We start from the raw sequence: 18,815 nt of genomic DNA on the forward strand, positions 1-18,815 counted from the left end.
AATCAGCAGGTTCATGAAACTGTAATCTTACATATTATTCTATATTTTACATTGTACACAGGCAAAAAGGGTGACTAGCATGTTGAAGAAGGCAAAATCAGATTGAGAGGAAATTAGCAGAGCAGGCCCAAGGAAATTAAGTTTTTTGCTGCATGGCAAATAAAAGGAAGAATAATTATGGAGAGATGACTTAATTAATACTGATGGTAGTAGAGAGTGACGGAAGCCTCTTTTCAGACATGCCACAGATATATTGGATGGTGATAGCTTTAGTGTTTTGTAGGGTTAGAGGGAAATGTTGGATTTGAGGTGTTTAATATTTTTCTGATATATATAGTTAAAATACTGAGTGATTACTTTGCAGCTGTATGCAGATAGATATAATGTGGTGACTAATGTAGCAAGGATTAGATGAGGTATCAGCCTATGTTTTACAGGAAAATGCAAGAGAAATGACAGTGCCTCCCTAAGTAAGGTACAGTTTCTCCAAATTACAGGAACCTATCCTTTAGGCAGATACTGTATGGCTACAGATGCAAGACTGATCAACACTTCTGCTCATGGCGGAAGGGGAATCCATTCCGATAATAGGGTAATCAGTCCATCTTGTGGGATGAGATTGTTTATTATTACAGGTCAGAAAAGTAGCTTTTCTTTTATGAACATTCTAGTTTTTAAAGTGGCAACTATTTTGCTTGTGCAACAGTTGGAAAATTTTATGTCTAAAGCACACGATTTGGTGTGTTGGTGACCAGTTTTACATCCTTTATTTCTTTCTCACCTTCACATGAATTGACTATTCTTGGCAATCTTACAGATCTGGTTCTATGAACTGTGGGCATACAATATATCCACGTGTCTTCACATCATCATCATCCTTCACAAAAATAAGTATTAGCCTTGTATAACCAAGCATGCACAATTTGTTCTACTGAGTCTCTTCTATTAGAAGAATAAAATGCAAATTTAATCTATTTAATGAATATAGAAAATATTCAATAATTATCATCCCTCTTCCAGACTGCAATCTGAAGTTAAAAGGATCAGTATACCTACCTTAAAAGAACATCTGAACAAATAGCAAGGACTCTTCACAGACATAATTTGTGAAGGGTCCTTGAAACACCTTCAAACTAGCCTTGAAGTTGTCATCTATCTTACTATCTTAGTACCTATCAAAGATACTATTATTTTAATGGCTAATATAGCCTACTTTCATTTAGGGTGCCCCTTTTTTTACAATTTCAAATTTACAATGTCATTGGCTCTTTACTCAAATTCTAGGGCATTACTGAAGTGTTATAAAAACTAATGTATGAAGAATAAAATAGGAGAAAATTTGGACATACCTTTTTTTGGATGTTGTCTTCTTTCTCCTTATTCTGGAGACAGAAAACAACATCCAAAAAGGTATGGATGTGCCTGCAATCTGAAGTTAAAAGGATCAGTATACCTACCTTAAAAGAACATCTGAACAAATAGCAAGGACTCTTCACAGACATAATTTGTGAAGGGTCCTTGAAACACCTTCAAACTAGCCTTGAAGTTGTCATCTATCTTACTATCTTAGTACCTATCAAAGATACTATTATTTTAATGGCTAATATAGCCTACTTTCATTTAGGGTGCCCCTTTTTTTACAATTTCAAATTTACAATGTCATTGGCTCTTTACTCAAATTCTAGGGCATTACTGAAGTGTTATAAAAACTAATGTATGAAGAATAAAATAGGAGAAAATTTGGACATACGTTTTTTTGGATGTTGTCTTCTTTCTCCTTATTCTGGAGACAGAAAACAACATCTAAAAAAGGTATGGATGTGCCTTCATATGTCTTAAGCTGTTAAAGGAAGGGTTTTTTTGGGGGGATAATGTGGGGGAATTATTTGAGAAAAAAAAACCCAGGTTTTTTATATATGTATAATAATATTATTATTAAGGGTGGGTAGAGAGCATTTGGCAGGGGGGGGGGCATGAGAGAGGAAAATGAAGGTTTTTTTATTGTTGTTGAAGAGGAGGGATTTAATGGGAAAAGTCAGGGATGGGAGTACCGGGGTGTGAGCCGTTTCGACAAGCATCATTTTTGGAACTCGTGGGAGAAGTGGATGCTATGTCATGTGGGTTAGGTGTTTTTCTGTCTTTGATGTACTTGTGTTTTGTCTCCTGTTGGTCGGAGTCATGGCCTAATTTTTATGTTATGGAGCTTCCAACTCTCGGAGATTATGTAGGGTCGGTGGATGTTTATTGAGTTTTTGTCACATTTTATGGCTATCATTTTTGATATTCTAAGCATTGTTTCATTGTCTTGTATGTCTAATATGACTGACAAAAACTCAATAAACACCCACCTACCCTACATAATCCCTGAGAGTGGAAACTCCATAACATAAAAATTATGTTATGGAGATAGGAAACATATAGGAGACCAATAGGAAACAACACAAGTACACCAAAGACAGAAACACCTAACCGACATGACATAGCATCCACTTCCCCCACAAGTTCCAAAGACGAAGATTGTCGAAATGGCTCACTCTCCGTTACTCCCACACCTGACTTTTCCTTTAAATCCCTCCTATTCGACAAAAAAATAATTTCTATCTTCAGATCCCTCTCTCTCACCTTCCCCCCCTGCCAAACACTCTACCCACCCTTAATAATAATAACATACATACATAAAAAAAAACTGGGTTTTTTTTTTCCACATAATTCCCCCATTTCCCCAGCTTAAAACTTCAGCTTCAGCTTAAAACCCGCGGCATTCCCACCAAGCAACAAAGTCAACCGATCCTTGAAAGCTTTTGAATCCTGGCATCCATTTTGCTTCTTGGTGTATGTACGTATGATTAGACATGCATTTCCATTGCAAGCTGTTTCATCTACGTTAAATATTTGTTCCGGTAGATAACCTTCTTCTTTGATTAAAGAGTCAAAACTATCAACGAATTTTTGGGCTTCATCTTCATCTGCACTTCCTGCTTCTCCTGTGACACAAGTACATTATGCAAAGCAAATATTTTTTTAAAACGCTTAAACCATCCAGTACTAGCCTGAAAATCTTCTATGTAATCATCTCTGTCACATGATTTTAAACTCTGAAACAGACTTCTAGCCTTCTCTTGCACTGTGCAAAGACTCACGGGTGAATTTTTCTGTATTAAATCTTCCATCCACATAAACAATTTCTCCATTTCATGGATGGGTCCCCTGGCATTGTTTGGTTAAAATTGTAGACTTTATAGGTTGTGAACCTTTCGCAGCTTCCTGATTTCTTTCTTTGTCCTTAAGTATTGTCGATACCGTGGAATGTGATAACTTCAAGTCACGTGCTATCGTATTCACTTTATTTCTGCCTTCATACTTCTGTAACTTTCATTTTAGACTCTAAATCAATAGTTTTCCTTGAATTCTTAGCTGGCGTATCTGTAGATGAAGGCATTTTCCCTTTACTAGACATTTTATGGGTAGTATTTCAGTAGAATTTTAATTAATACACTACACAACAAATGTTTGAAAGCGACTGAGTGTATGTGAGAGATAGTTATCGTACGATAACTATCGTATCCCATAGTTATCGTACACATAGCTGCCTGATTTATTTTATTATTAATTTATTCGTTTTTTTTTTTTTTTTTTGGTCATAAGTGCGGACGGTCATAAGTCGACGACGAAGTGTGTGTGTGTGTCTATTAGGCAACTAGTATTATTCTTATCTACAGAACCTTGTTAGTTAATTTGGAGTGGAAATGAAACTAGTGACATGGTAGAAGGGTGGCTGATGGACAGACATCCTAGTAGTAGTGTGTGTGTGGCAGAGTTGAATCAGAGAAAGCAGGCAGCTGGTGGTGTGCCACAGTTTGCCATTGATAATGAACTGGAGAGAGAGAGAGTAATAATTAATAAAGGTGAAGCAGTATATTGGTATTCTTAAGAAAGAGATGCCAACATAGATTCTATAGTAATTAAAATAATTAATCCCTCCAGTATTTTGCCAAATCAAATTGGCATTAGTGCAAAAGGTCAACGGTACAAAATTGATAGGATAATGATATCATTATTGAATTTAATGACATCCAATACCTTCTTAGCCAATGGTTATAGTCCTCACCAAATCAGAAAAATATCAATTCCTGATATGTACCCTCAAGGGGAATACAGGATATGATAGTACTCTATTAAAAATTTACATAATTACTACTTCCTATCTATAATTTTCCTCCAAATCAATCTGTCACTTGTCAAGACTTCTACATTATCAGATCTTATATCTCTATCGTCTAAGGCACTTTGTACTGTATCAATCCACCTATATCTTGGTCTTCCTCTGGGTCGTTTTCCTGCCAAACTGACAGAGAACACTTGCTTTGCTAATCTTTCTTTTCCCATTCTCTTTAAGTGACCATACCACCTGAGATTAGCTCTGCTACCACATTCCTGTATCAGAAAAATATTAACACTTCAAATCCACTTTCGATTGAGCACAATAAAACTATCACCATCTAATATATCTGTGACATATCTGAAAAGTTGGCAAAAATCCTAAAAATATACAATGAAGTGATTTACCTTCAGTCCTGAACATAGTCTCAATGCTCTGAGATTCTGATGATGGCTATCCACAGGACATATTACAGCTAAAATCACTAGATCTGTCTGGATATCTTTGCAGCTGTAATATGTCCTGTGGATAGCCATCATCAGAATCTCAGAGCATTGAGACTATGTTCAGTATTGCCACAATGGCTCAAGACTTCAAGACCATGCTTTGGATACCCCCTACAAGATAGGATAGAAAAATGCTGCCTTACTTCAGGAAATATAAATGAGATACTATTCTTGAAATCTGCCTTTGCTTTAAAAAAAAACAAACAAACTAGGTATCTAAACCTCAACAAATTTAAATGCATAAAACTGCTGCAGTTATGGAAAAAGCTAGTTCTTAGATCTTCGGCTCAATTACAGTACGCATATAGTGCCACTATTTAGGACTTCATAATCAAATGTTTTAAGGGAACGTGTACTATATGAACTTGAACACAGCAAAATAAATGTAGAATTTTGGAATAAAATTCTACTTTTTTTTTTTTTTTTTTTCCAACTTGTGTAAGCTATATAAGTATCTATAAATATATTTAAGACCTTTGTTTCTCTGATTAGAAAAACCTCATTCGAAGTCCATCTAGGAGATAGGATGGTTTATCATCCTGCAAACCCTTTGAACACAAGACATAATACACTTGCTTCTTACCCTTAATTGCTTGAACTATAATTCCAAACAGTCTAATTTTTGTTGTATTCTTGTCATGCTCTGACCAAATTTTCTTCAGAAGTTAAATGCCGAAACAGAACATCAGATCATCTTCCTTGCATACTGTTAATTAGTGTATTTACAAGTAATTTAAAAATGTGTTGCACATTGGCTGGATGTTGATCCCAAACATCCAGCCAATGTGCATATTTTGTAACACATTAGTAATTAGTAAGAGTTAAGTATATAGGATCCTCAGTATGATTCACCATCCATGCAATTAAGTGGCTATACATAAAAGTTTTCATAACATGAAAATATCTACAAACTAACCATCATTCTCCCCTTTTTGAAAATAATTTTTCACCTCAACACCAGTGCAATCTGACTCACTGCATCATTGTCAGAATTTTCTAATTGTTGACTGTTGTAAATGCTGTTTTCACTTTTTTTCCCTTTCATTTTGAAAATATTTATTAATTTTAATACTATAAGTGTAAAGTTCTACTGATAAACCTTTCCTTCATAATTACATGGTGCTCAGCATTCATTATTGAAAAATTGTGGAAACAACTATTGTGTTATAGTAAAACTTCAGTTTTAATATAAACCAAAATAATCACTCAATGTTTTGACCTTCATATCAAGGTCATCAAAAATGACTTTGATATGAATAATTGACATAGCATTTTTTCATACCATTCTGAATAACAGTAGATATTAAAAGCAGGGCAAAGATAGCAGTGGTAAGAAGTTAAATTAAGGATGAAAGGAAAGATTTTCATTAGCAGTGTTATTAAAACAAGGATCAAACTCTGGAGACTTAGCAGACTCAGAAAAAGAAAAAAAAAATACCCTATTCAGCCAGGAAGACACATGAAGTTGTCTGCAAGAATTAAAAAAAAAATAATAATAAATAAATAATGGGAATTGTAAATTAAAGTTGCCATGAAATTATTGGTTTCATCATTTATCCAAGTGTAAGCAAATAAAGTTTGCACATGAAGTCACTTCACGTCAATTGCCTTAGTATCCCATAATGCAATGCACATATCCTTACGGACATATGCGTTATGAGAAGGGCCACTACCCAGACCAGTTTTGACCTTTGTTGAGGTCTCATCAGTGGGAACCAAAATCCAGAAGTGATACCAAGGTTGAAGTAATTCAGAAGTCATATTTGCATATACAAATTGCCAAAAGGTGTCACACCTTATTACTAAAATACTGTGGATTAGAGATAGATATTGAAAGTTTTTTCACTTGGTTATACTATAAATTAAAGATGCCATGAAATGATCTTAGTTTCATCCTTTATCCAAGTGTAAGCAAAAACAAAATTTGCACGTGAAGTCACTTCACAACTATCTCTAATGTAGAGTATTTTAGTAATAAGGTATGACACCATTTCTGGTATGCGGAAATATGACCTCTGCATTACTCCAACCTTAGTATCACTTCTGGCTCTGGCTCCCTCCAATGAGACCTCAATAAAGGTCAACTAGTCTGGGTTGTGTGGCCCTTCCCATAATGCATTGCATTAAGGGATACTAAGGCAATTGATGTGAAGTCATTAGCCTCAATATACAAGTAGCCAGGTTGTGAAGTGACTTCATGCATAAGCTTTTGCTTACACTTGGATAAAGGATGAAACCAAGAATACAATTTCATGGCATCTTTAATTTATAGTATAACCAAATGAAAAAACTTTAAACAAAAATGGGAATTGGGAAGTTAGAGAGGTAGTCATAGAAATGATGAAAACATATCAAACTTTTCTAGCAAATAAATTATATGTACTCAGAGAAAAATGCAAGACACCAAAGCAGTGTGCAAAAGTAACTAAAACAAAATTCAAGAGAAGACTGATAAGAATATAGCAGATAAATGTTAGAATTTCTAAAAGGATTTCTTCTCTGTGTAAAAAAAAAAAAAAAAAAAAAAAAAAAAAAAAATGGTGATGGTGACATTGAAAACAAAAGATAGATATACTAGGTGTCTGGAGTAATTGCTTTGAAAGATTGTTAAACAAGAAGTGACAGAATGGTGATCAAAAGTATTCAAGAGGAATGCAATTAGGAGTATATATCAGTACTTCTAGTAGGAAAAACCCGTCAAAAATCTGAAGGTCGAAATGCACCCGGAGTAGATGATTTTAGACCAAAAATGCTCAAATGTGGAGGTATAAGTTTTAGTTTCTACACTGCATAGTTCAGAAGGCCTAGTGAGAAGGTTGAATTTTGCATGACTAGAGTAGAGGTCTCATAGTTAACCATCTATAGTAATGGGAAATAAAACAATGAGAATTGTAGAGGAATTTCCTATTGAGGATACCACATAAAATTTATGCAAGCATACATAAGAAGCTAAGAAAAATTATAGAAGAAACCCTTGGAGAACAAACTGAGTGACTAGTAAATTATTTAAGGAATTTACAATGTATACTGGAATATTATTAAAAAAAACTTTAATGAATACTTCTTATATTTTGGCAATGTCACATCGCCATCTTCATGGGAACATAACTATGACACTTGCACGCAAGCACTACAAAAAGCAAATGAGGCAGAAGAGGGAAAACTAATGTTGTTCCTAGAGTCCTAAAGGTGCCCCCCCCCCCCCCCATAGCAGGCTATATTGGGTTGTCTTGGCTGTTGGGCTGAAGTTCTCACAGTACAGGTTTCCCAAATTTGGGGCAGTCTCATGCACCCAAATTTGTCGAGGTTTGGAAAATTTTTTAGAGCTGAGGCTGATTCCATGAACAGCCTTTCATATTTAAATTTGCTGTGATATATTAATGTGGCTTTCTTCCAACATATTCTGTGGTGGGTATCCAGAGCATGGTCTGCCAGACCAGAGTGGCTGTACCTGGTGAAACTGGATGTAGTCTTTGTGTTCTGAAATCCTGATATTTGCTGTCCTGCTTGTTTGGCCAAAGTAGGATAGTTTACAACTGCAAAGGACCTGGTATACACCAGGTAAGTCTAGGGGAGGTAGTTTTTATAACCCAGGTGAGATTGCTGGTGAATGTATCTGCCTTTATGGGTGGGTTTTCTGTAAACAGAGAAAAACCAAGGATCCATCAGGCTGGCGAGTGATTAGAGTGTCTAGGAAAGTGAGACTGTTGTTTTCTTCTTTTTCCAAGGTGAACTGGATTCTGGGGTGTTAGTTGTTTAAGTGTGTTAAGAAGGAGTGGAGTGTCTCTGAGCCATGTGGCCAAATAGAAATTGTCAGGATCAGATTTTCACTTTCACAAGCCAAATAGTTGAGAAAATTTTGGAATGAAACAAGGTGAAATCTATCTTTAAGTTTCATTGATCTGGAAAAGGTGTATATGATAAGATATATATTAAGATTAAAGTGCTATTCAAAACATTACAACAATTATATTGTGGAAATGTTCCTTTTCCGCAATATAATTATAATATTTTTGAATAGTGCTTTAAATTATAAGTCAGGAGTTGGTTGAAGGACATACAGGAAGATTGTTTGATGCAAAATCAAGTGGGTGAGATTAGGGTACACATTATCTTCACTGTTAATTCATTGTCAATATGATCATATTTTAAAAGAAAGAGACATTAAACATGATATCAAAGTTGGAGATGTTAATATCAGCACTTTATGTAAATATATTATGCAAGTACATCTAATTAAATCGAGTATTTGAGAGTGCAAGATTCCTTAAGTAAATTGAATCATTTCTATAATAGTAAACATAGCAAATATGTAAATAAACAACAGAATAACCAAAACTGTTATGGCAGGAAATAAATTTGTCTGAAATAACAAAGAAATTCTTCAAAACACCTGAACTAGTTTCATACCAGACAGGGTTCAGAAGAGTTTGAATTTAGGGTTCTGAGAGATAGGTTAGAAGTAAAACAGTTGATCAAATGCTAGACTATAGCAATGAGAGTTCTGAGAAAAAATGGAGTGAACTTAATGTCATTAATGGCAGAATCATATTAAAAATGAGGATATTGGGAAGGATTCTAACAGCATTAACATTCAGGATATGTGAGTAGAACTAATCTAAAGTGGTATGGTACTTAAAAGAATGGGAGATGAAAGATTAGTAAGCAGGTGTTTGATGGAAAAGACCCAGAGGAAGATGAGGAATTAGTTAAATTGATGTAGTTTGAAGTCCCTTAGAGAAGCATAAGATAAAACGTGACAATAAATATTTGAGGTCCTAACATATATGAATAATTTGGAGGAAAATTGTTATGGGAAGGTTGTAATAGCATAAACTTTCTTTTACATTGTATTTTATATTACTCTGTACACCTCTTGAGGTACACATCAAGAATTTGATTATTAGCAATTTAACAAAGATCTTTATCAACAACAAAGGAGTGAAGTATATATCAAGCTCAGGCTAGAAAAGTTAAGGGTATTGTACAGAAAACTTAGTTGGAGTAAGAAAAGAAATGGCTACACTACATTGGATGGAGTTAGAAGTGCATAAGGAGTTTCTAGAGCTGTTGCATAACCTGGATAAGAATTCAGCTGTTTTAATATCAGCATGTGTGCTAAAGGAATTCAGCCAAGCTGGCTAGAGCCTTGACATGTTTGTATAATTTGAGTCTTAGCTAAAGGAAAAGGAAAGATTCCACAAAACAGAAAGAAAGCGTGCTAAGCTCATTGCACAAGGGTGGTGTCATTGTTGTTTAATCTATACATTAATGATAGTGGAAACAGACTGACAGGAGATCTTCATTTGTTTGCTGATGATGCAAAGATAAGTAGAGCAATCAGAGATGCTACTGATAATCAGCATTTACAAAATGATCTTAATCGACTGGAAGTGTGGGCAAAAGATGGCTATCAATTCAGTGTAAGTAAGTGTCAAGTTATATATTTGGTATGATGTGATATCCAACAACATATTATATTTAAGGAATTGTACTTGAAGTAACTAACAAGGCTTAGATATCTTGGAGTTAGAGTAGATAGAAAGTTAGGTTCAAAGGTCACATAACAAAAATTGCAAATACAACTTGGAGACAATTGTGATGCTGAAATCAACATTAGCATGTTCATTTCAAAGATATGAAAGTCATTTTGCCTCTTTAGAAGGTCTTGATACAACCACACCTGGAGTACTGTGCACAGATTTGGTCTGGTTCCAAACAGATAAAGAAGCAGTGGAAAGCATGCAAAGAAGAGTTAATTACATATATATTAGTATGAAGATAGATTGAGAGTATGTGGAATGTAAACACTGATAGACAGAAGAAAGAGCAGTGATATAATAGAGATTTCTAAACTTTTGAGAGGGTGTTATGGGATATCAGGTGATACTTTTTTCTAATATATAGAAGTGGTGAGAGGACCAAGCAGCACCTGTGTAAGTTAAGTTTGTGGGTAGTTAAAAGAGTTAAGAGCTAGATTTTTCTCTCATAGAGCCATGAGTTAGTGGAATAGTTTGCCTGTTGAAGTAGTTCATGCATCTAGTGTGATTGCATTTAAGAGAAGGTATGACAGCTGGTTTGGGTGATGTATGGCCTCCCTTGATGGGGCTTTGACTCCATGGAGGTCTAATGAAGATGATAATGAAAGAGATACTTCAAGGTTAGTTTCAGTGTTTCGTGCCTGAACATATTGCAGAGTTGAAATTTTGAAGTAAAAGATTACATATCAGCTCATATCATTACATTAATAAGGTGTCAATGTCATTGACACCTTTTAGGGACCACAGAAATAGTTTGCTGCAGTGAATTTCTTTTAGATTAGCATTCTGTTCTGTTGAGCTTTGGTCTTGACTTTTCAGTAGTTGTGATTATAGCAGTGAGAGTTGACTGTATTAGCGCGCACGTTTTCCTCCCAATAGTAATCCTACCAGGAGGTAAATTATTCCTACATGCTCCATTGCATACAATGCATATATTACACGTAGCTTCCAAGTACTGATTAACATTTATATTTTTATATCTATATGTACACATTCCAATCTTTACATCCATATATATTTATATTTTTATATATACATATATTTACACTGTATAATTCATATAATATCAGTAATTTATGTTACATTATGACTGGAAGTTGACTTATTAGCAAATTTAATTAAGTCTGAGTAATACTTTTTGATAAGTCTCTGTTTTGACACTGGCCACTTGTCACCGAAAGCGATGATGTATTGTATTAGGGGCATCTGGATGGAGTCCAGTAGCTGACAGTCATAAAGTGTGTTGTCAACAGTCTGTTGAGGGTGTGGACTACAAATGCATGATGGTGATTCCAGGATTTAGAATCTGTGTAAATAGTATCTTAGTTTTCCAAGTCCCATTAGTAGCATGGTTAAACCTGGAGAAATGGCATGTTTATTCAGCTGGAGTCTGCTTCTGATGCTTGGCAAGAATTCTTTTGTTGTTGATCAGTTTTTTGATGTTTTCCATTCTTTCATCTGTAAATGTTTTTATAGCAAATTTCGAATACTTTTGGTAACTTGTTTCTAGCTTCTTCTTCTTTAACCAGCTGATCCACTCTCTCGTTTCCTGCTACCCCAGTATGCACGTTCACCCAACAGAACTTGATTTTCCATCCTGATAGAGCTCACTCTATCAGAGAGAGCTTTCATGACCTATCAGAACAGCTTTCCTCTTCTTTGCATCTCCATTCAGAAATCCGGGATAAAATAGTGTTATTTGCTTTTGTCAGATGAATGAAGGTGCTTCCTCTGGTATTTTCAAATGATGGAGTGTTACAGTCATTGTTTAGTATGTGTGTAGGGAATTTGATGCTAAGAACTCTTCCAAATTTTTACCTCTATTTTTTGTGCTCTCGTTAAACCATAAAACCAAATGAGCATTGCTATCTGTTCTAAGAATTAGGCTGTGGTTGATGGTAAAATCCACGATGTTGTCCATTTTTTCCGTCATATTTTATGTCAGCTTGATAGTTTAGTTACATATTTGCAGGAAAAGTTTTAACTCCTCTGTACGTAATTTCGATGAGTACAGAGTCCTTGTTGTTGTGTGCTGAGAAATTAATATTGCCTTGAATTCAGGCAGTTGACCATGAGTATCGCAGCTCTTTCTTTCTGATCCTTTTGAAAAATATTTTATAATTAGTTGGAAAGTTGCATGTTAATGTTGTTGGGTTCTTGTACTAATGCTAGTCCTATATTTTTTTTCTATTTATGAGTTCTGTCAAGTTATTTACAACCTTGATAGAGTGTTGTTAATTTATTTGAAGGCATGCCAGGGAAGTAATGCTGTTTCTGCTAGCTTTATTATTGCTTTCCATAATCAATGTTTTGAATTGTGAACTGTCTATAGTAGTTATATGTTGGGCAGTCTTTGCTTAGTGCCATACGTTTGCAGTCGTTTTTGATTTTGGCAATTTATGCAGTTCATCTAGGACTTATTTCGTGGGCACTCGCTGAACTTATGTTCTTTAAAGCAGAATAGCTAGGTGGTTTTTCCCTGCAGTCTCGTGTATGATGGTGGAATTTATTGCAGTTAAAGCATCTCAGAATGCTTACATAGTCTGCACAGTGGAAAATTCTCCACAGCATTTTGACAACAGTTTTCAGCAATTTGGTGCTCATCGTTGGATCAACTTCTATAATGAAGTTTCTCTTGTTTGATTTTTTTATTTGTCATGATGAATTTCTGGGTCATCTTTGTATCGCCATTGAAGAGTTCTTCATTCTACATGTGGATTGAGTCAGTTGCATTGTTCATATCAATTTCACTGGGAATATCACATATAATTAGCCTTGGAAGATGTTTCTTACTGGGATTTGCTACTAACATGTCTTGCATTTCTTAGAGATTTCATATGTAACAAGTCTGTGTTGGTCTTTTCTTTGGATTCAATTAGGACTCCTCTGTTATTAATACTTTTCATTTTTATGATTCTGATTTTGATTTTTCTTGAGCCTATTTTTTTCTTTTATGATATTTTTGGTATCTTTTCTGTTTAGCTGAGCTATCAGTTTCACTATTAATTTATAGCAAGGATTGTTTTCAGATTCATCTTTGTTTTTAGCATTGTTTTTAACAACTTGCGAGTATAGCTGATCTAAGTCAGTCTGTTCTTCCTTGTTGTTTGTAGTAGTCTGTAGTTCTATCAATACTTTAGTTTCATTTTTCATTTATTGAATACCTTCATTAGTTCGCTCACTGCAGTTGTTAGTATGTCCTTTTTTTTTTTTTAAGGAATCATTTCTTAGATTACCACTTACATTTGGCAATGTTACGGCAACTCGAGGGCTTTTTCGAACTCTAATTCGTCTCATGCTGCCATCTTAATACTACTCAAAGTTGTAGTGTTATAACTTCCTATTGAAGTGCTAAGTTTTCTATGGTACAAAGTTTAAGAAAATGTAATTAGTTTTGTTGCTTGTTTCTAGAAGTGACGCTTCCATAGAATTAGACTTCAGAGGGTTGTTTCTTGAGACCTTTGTATTTCCCAATGGCAGCAGTAGGGATGGGGTGCTAGCCCTTGCTATAGCAGTTAATCCTATTATGAGATGGATGTTGTTTTTAAAGGTAGCTGAACAATAGATGTAGTCTGACCAGCAGTATTCGGTTCCATAAAGATTAAATATTAAAGAATAAAATTCACTCATACATGCTTAGAACTATGAAACTATGGAGTAAATTACTCACTGTTAGAAATGTCTGTTCTGATCAGTTATGGGGTTAATGGAACATTATACAAAGCAACACATAGTCGATATTTAAGTTGTAAGTCAGAAGTTAGAGTTGAAGGAAATACAGGAAGGTGGCTTAATATAAAATCAGGTGTAAGACAAGGATGCAGATTATCTCCACTCTTATTCATCTATATGGATCACATTATGAAAGAAACTAGCATTAAACCTGATATTAGAATTACTGATATCAAATTTGGCTCTTTGGTGATAATGATGTACTCTGAAACACGTCCATTTGAAGTCACTGAGATTCTCTAACTAAACTGAATAACAGCTGTAACAAAATCAATAAAACGACAAACCATGAAAATAGGCAAGAACAGAGAACTTCAACTGCATTTTAAATAGAGAGAGCCTATAGAACAAGTAAAATATTTCAGCTATTTAGGCACAGTTTTTAGTGAAGCGTTCCAAAGTTGAATCTGGAAATAGACAACAGAATAAGCAAAACTGGTATGGTTGGGAGCCAGTTGAATAAATTTATATGGAATAAGAAAAATTAGACAGAGTTAGTGTTCAAACCAGTTTTTAAGTTATGGATCTGAGAATTGGGCTAAAAATAAAGCACTTGATCAAAGACTGAAGACCACAGACATGAGGGTTCTGAGAAAGATTAAGGGAGTGAGCAGATGACATTAATGGCAGAATCATTAAAAAATGAAGATATTAAGAATGAACTTGGCATTGTTTGCATTCAAGAATGTGTGAAACTAATCTAAGGTGGTATGGTACTTAAATAGAATGGGAGAAGAAGAGTTAGCAAAACAGGTGTTTGGTGCCAAGATGGCAAGCATAAGACCCAGAGGAAGACCAAGGTCTAGGTGGATTCATTCAGCAGTACCTTAGAAGAACGAAATGTTATATATGACAAGATTGGAGTGCTGATAAGTAATAGACTAATTTTGCAGAAAATTGTTGAAAGATTATTAATCATGTAATGCTGCCATAATAGCCTGAACACCCCTTGAGGGTACATATTAAGAAATTGATTATCTATATTCATTGTCAATCTTCTTGAAGATATTGTCAGTCAAAGAAAAACAGTAGAAACAAAGAAATGTGTAGAAGGAATTTTTAAACTTATCCTGTTTTATGTAATAAATAAAAAGTCCTCATAGTGGTTATAAAAATGTGTTACTGTTTATTAGCATCATAATAAGAGGGTCTGTGCATTTTGATAATCAGGTATCGTATTTCAGGGGGAAAAAAACACAATCTGTGAGTAGGTATTTAAAAATATTGGTGTTCTCCATTCCTCTATTGCATATTAAAAGCTAACTTTTTTTTACTATTCTATGACTGAGTCAAGAAGCTGCTTTCATAAAGCACAAAAAGAAGAGTGTACTTTAAATATATTGAGGTTGTGGAATATTCGAATAATTATTATTAAAAACAAACGCTAGCAATTAATTTTTTCTTTTTTGTTGATGAATCGTTCACCTAATTATTATGTGCCCCTTCCATCTCCACACACACACAAAGTAATGCTAGTGAGTCTGTTTTAAACAAAAATGCTAGTTTTGAATTGTCTTAAGTTTATATATTTAAATATGGTTTTATTATTGAATAAACTGAAAGAGATGAATGTGTGGTTGGTATGCATAGTGCTTTAATGTCATAGACAGCTGAATTATATCATTATTAAGAAGAAATGCACAAGGTTGAAAAAACATGTATAAGTCTCTAAGTGTTTTAGCCAGGGAGGACATTTGACTGCTCCTTGAAAAGAAACTGCTCAAGTGGTTTTCATCCAGACATGAAAAAGTGTCGTGTCAGCAGAAGTAACTCCTGAGAAGGCATGGAACATTTTTACTGATTAGAAAAAAGATTCTAGTTTCATACTCAATTTAAGCAAATTCAGCTAGGTTTGGACATTCAAACCTACCAGTCATTGGAAGCCAATATCAGCAAATAAAGCTGCAGTGAACAAAATTGTAGTGAACAGCCTGGAACAAGCTCTGCTTATTCCAGGCTATTTACCACCTCAAGTGTTTGACCTTGAGAAAGCTGGTCTTATTGTTTTTTTAAGAATATACATTATGAAGTAGAAAAAGTGCAGACATGACAAGATTGTCATGTGTTGATGTCGGGATTTATTGCCTCAAGACTTTAAAATAATGCCACTCCTTATCTGTCATTCTGAAAACCTAAAGTATTGAAAAATTTAGACTCCCAATAGTTTAAGTTAATAATTAAATAGTATGGATGATGACCCATGGATATTGTTCAAAATTGGTTAATGAATTATTTTATGCCATACACAGAACAGTATCTTCAGAATAAAAAAGAGGGCTCTCTTATTTGTCAATAATGCACCTGCTCATAGTTTAGACCTTAAATATGTTCCAAGATTAATAAAAATTACATTTTTTAACCTTGAACACAATCTCATTGATTAAACCAATGGATTGGCATGACATCATGAACTTTTGACGTAGCTCAAGCTCACATTCCAAGTGTTATATCCTAACTCGGGGGTTCTCAACCTTTTCCAGTGGTGTACCACTATATTTAATTCAAGATATTAGATGTACCAGTAAGGCAGTGGCTCACGTACCACCAGTGGTACACGTACAATAGGTTGAGAATCCCTGTCCTAACTAATGAAGTCAAGCCAACATAGATGAATTATTGAAGAGTTATAACATCAGAGATGCTATAGATAACATAAGTAAAATGTGAGCCAGAAATAGTTATTAACTGCATGGGAAAGTTTGTGGCAAAAAGTCATGCCAGATTTTAATGGTTTGATTCCACAAACAGTTGGAAATTGATTCTTTCTTTAAGAAAAATACGATGCATTCCTTCTCACCTTTAGGAATCTCTTCCATATTATGCATCAAGGGTTTTGTTACTGTGTATTGCATAATATTAGGAGAGTGGGAAAGTTTCTGGGCCTTCTTCCTCCAAAAATGGTGACTGATTTCATTGCCTAGCAAATCAGGACTGTTTTAAGAAGACAAACTAAATTTTCATTTAATTAAGTTTAGTATACAACAAATTAATTTAATAAACTACTACTCTACTATTCTACCTATTACTCGAGTGACTTCAAGTATTTGCAATCAGTATGACTGAGTGAATTCTCTTTTTAATAAATGAATTCAGTCAAAAGACCTAAAACAGTGACCAAAGAACTTAATCATATCAAACTTACTTTTACATTATAATTTTTTATGTATAATTTAAGTTTTTATTAAAATCATTGGATAATTGTATTTCTAGTGTAATTCACAGTTAACATTTTATTAAAAAATATCGTTTTTTTTTTTACATGGTTATAATGCTATGATATTTTTTTTTATTTGGTAAAATCCTTACTTTTATTTTGGCTACTGATATAAGTATGGTTTGGTATTTCAGTGACCATGAAGGTGGCAATGTAAGTGCACACACTACACACTTAGTTGGTAGTGCACTTTCAGATCCTTATCTTGCTTTTGCTGCAGGAATGAATGGATTAGCTGGACCACTTCATGGCTTAGCAAATCAGGTATTCTTTAAGAACTTTTAAAGAAATTTTCACCTAGTAAAGCTTAGAGCAAATTAATATAATAGACTACTATTCTGCATGTTACTTGAGCATGGATTCAGAAACAAAACTGCTTTCTTCTCTTGATAAAATACTTTTTTTTTAAAGAACGAAATTTGAAATTTGCATCGAAAGGCTTGTGTTCACAGTACGTTATTTATTTTCACAATATTGATGACAACACAAATGATAAGAAAATATTAACTTATTTGCTGATATTTTGCTGGTATTATATCCAACATCTTCAGAGCACAAAAATGTGACAAACTGTTTTTGTGCTCTGAAGATGCTGGATATAATATCAGCAAATAAGTTAATAAATATTATATTCTTATCATTCTGTGTTGTCATATCAGTACAGTGAAAATAAATAATATAAATTTGAAATGATGTTGACCTTATATAACTATACTAGTTACGATAATGTTGCATCATTTAGAAGATTATTTGTTTTATCTTTTATAAGATTAAATTGCAGATACAGCAACTTTGCTATTGTCACGTGAGTCTATTAACCTCCCAAACATATAGGACGTCTATAGATGTCCAGCTAAATCTGCATATGATTTAGCCTACCTGTTGAAAGAACATTGATAACAAGTACAATTTGGCTGTGATGCCGTTTAGAAGGTGTGATAAACCCTCACGCTGAAGAGAACACTTAATCGGATTATCTCGTGTTCATAGCTCTGTCTCAGTTGCCTATAACAAGAAACACAGTTCCTTGTTCTATGCTAGGTAACTGGATTTTAGTTATATTGGAAAGACTAAAAATATAGAAATTATTTATATTTTTGTTTTCTCTTTTTATTGTACAATACAATTTTAATGCTTGGACAAAATAAAAATCCTTGCAGAATTTCTTCACGTAAATATTGCCTTATCTTGGAGAGCCAATTTTATTTTTTTTTTTGCGCTAATTTTTTTCTAATCGCTTACTCAACAAAACATTTTCCTGGTTCTCGAAGAAATTAATTCACGTTAATTATTTGAAGTATTATTTTAAAAAAAAAGGAAAAGAAAACCGGCTGCTGACGTTCCAGATTATATTATTTTTATTTTTGTTTAAAATCATCGAAATCAAATAATACTTCACAGATTTCCTTTAGGACACGCTTCATCGACTTTGCTTTATAGAGAGTAACATGAAATTCTTAAAGCATATCACTAAATTTTTTCTTTATGTAGTAATCTACTGTTCTTTGCACTTTCACTTTCTTGGTTTCCCTGTATAATTGATCATTACAAAATGAAATTAACAGTTATGATTTAAATTTATATGTATATATATTTTCTGCATAATTCAGATATTATGCTCCAATTTTTAAAGTAAGTGATACTTTTGCTTATATTTTATCATT

The 18,815-nt window shown here is 33.9% G+C and overlaps 1 protein-coding gene across 1 annotated transcript in view; it reads left to right on the plus strand.

Annotated features, from left to right (window-relative positions):
* kdn (citrate synthase) overlaps positions 1 to 18,815 on the plus strand; it is a 205,035-nt gene that overhangs the window by 132,233 nt on the left and 53,987 nt on the right. Inside the window, exon 7 of the mRNA XM_090394261.1 lies at positions 17,286 to 17,415. Within this exon, the coding sequence (XP_090250387.1) occupies positions 17,286 to 17,415 (130 nt within the window). The remainder of the gene's footprint in view (positions 1 to 17,285; positions 17,416 to 18,815) is intronic.

This window comes from Typopeltis vanoorti, chromosome 6, assembly GCF_054136105.1.
Source record: "Typopeltis vanoorti isolate ZY-2024b chromosome 6, IOZ_Tvanoo_1.0, whole genome shotgun sequence".
NCBI classification, from domain to species: Eukaryota; Metazoa; Arthropoda; class Arachnida; order Uropygi; family Thelyphonidae; genus Typopeltis; species Typopeltis vanoorti.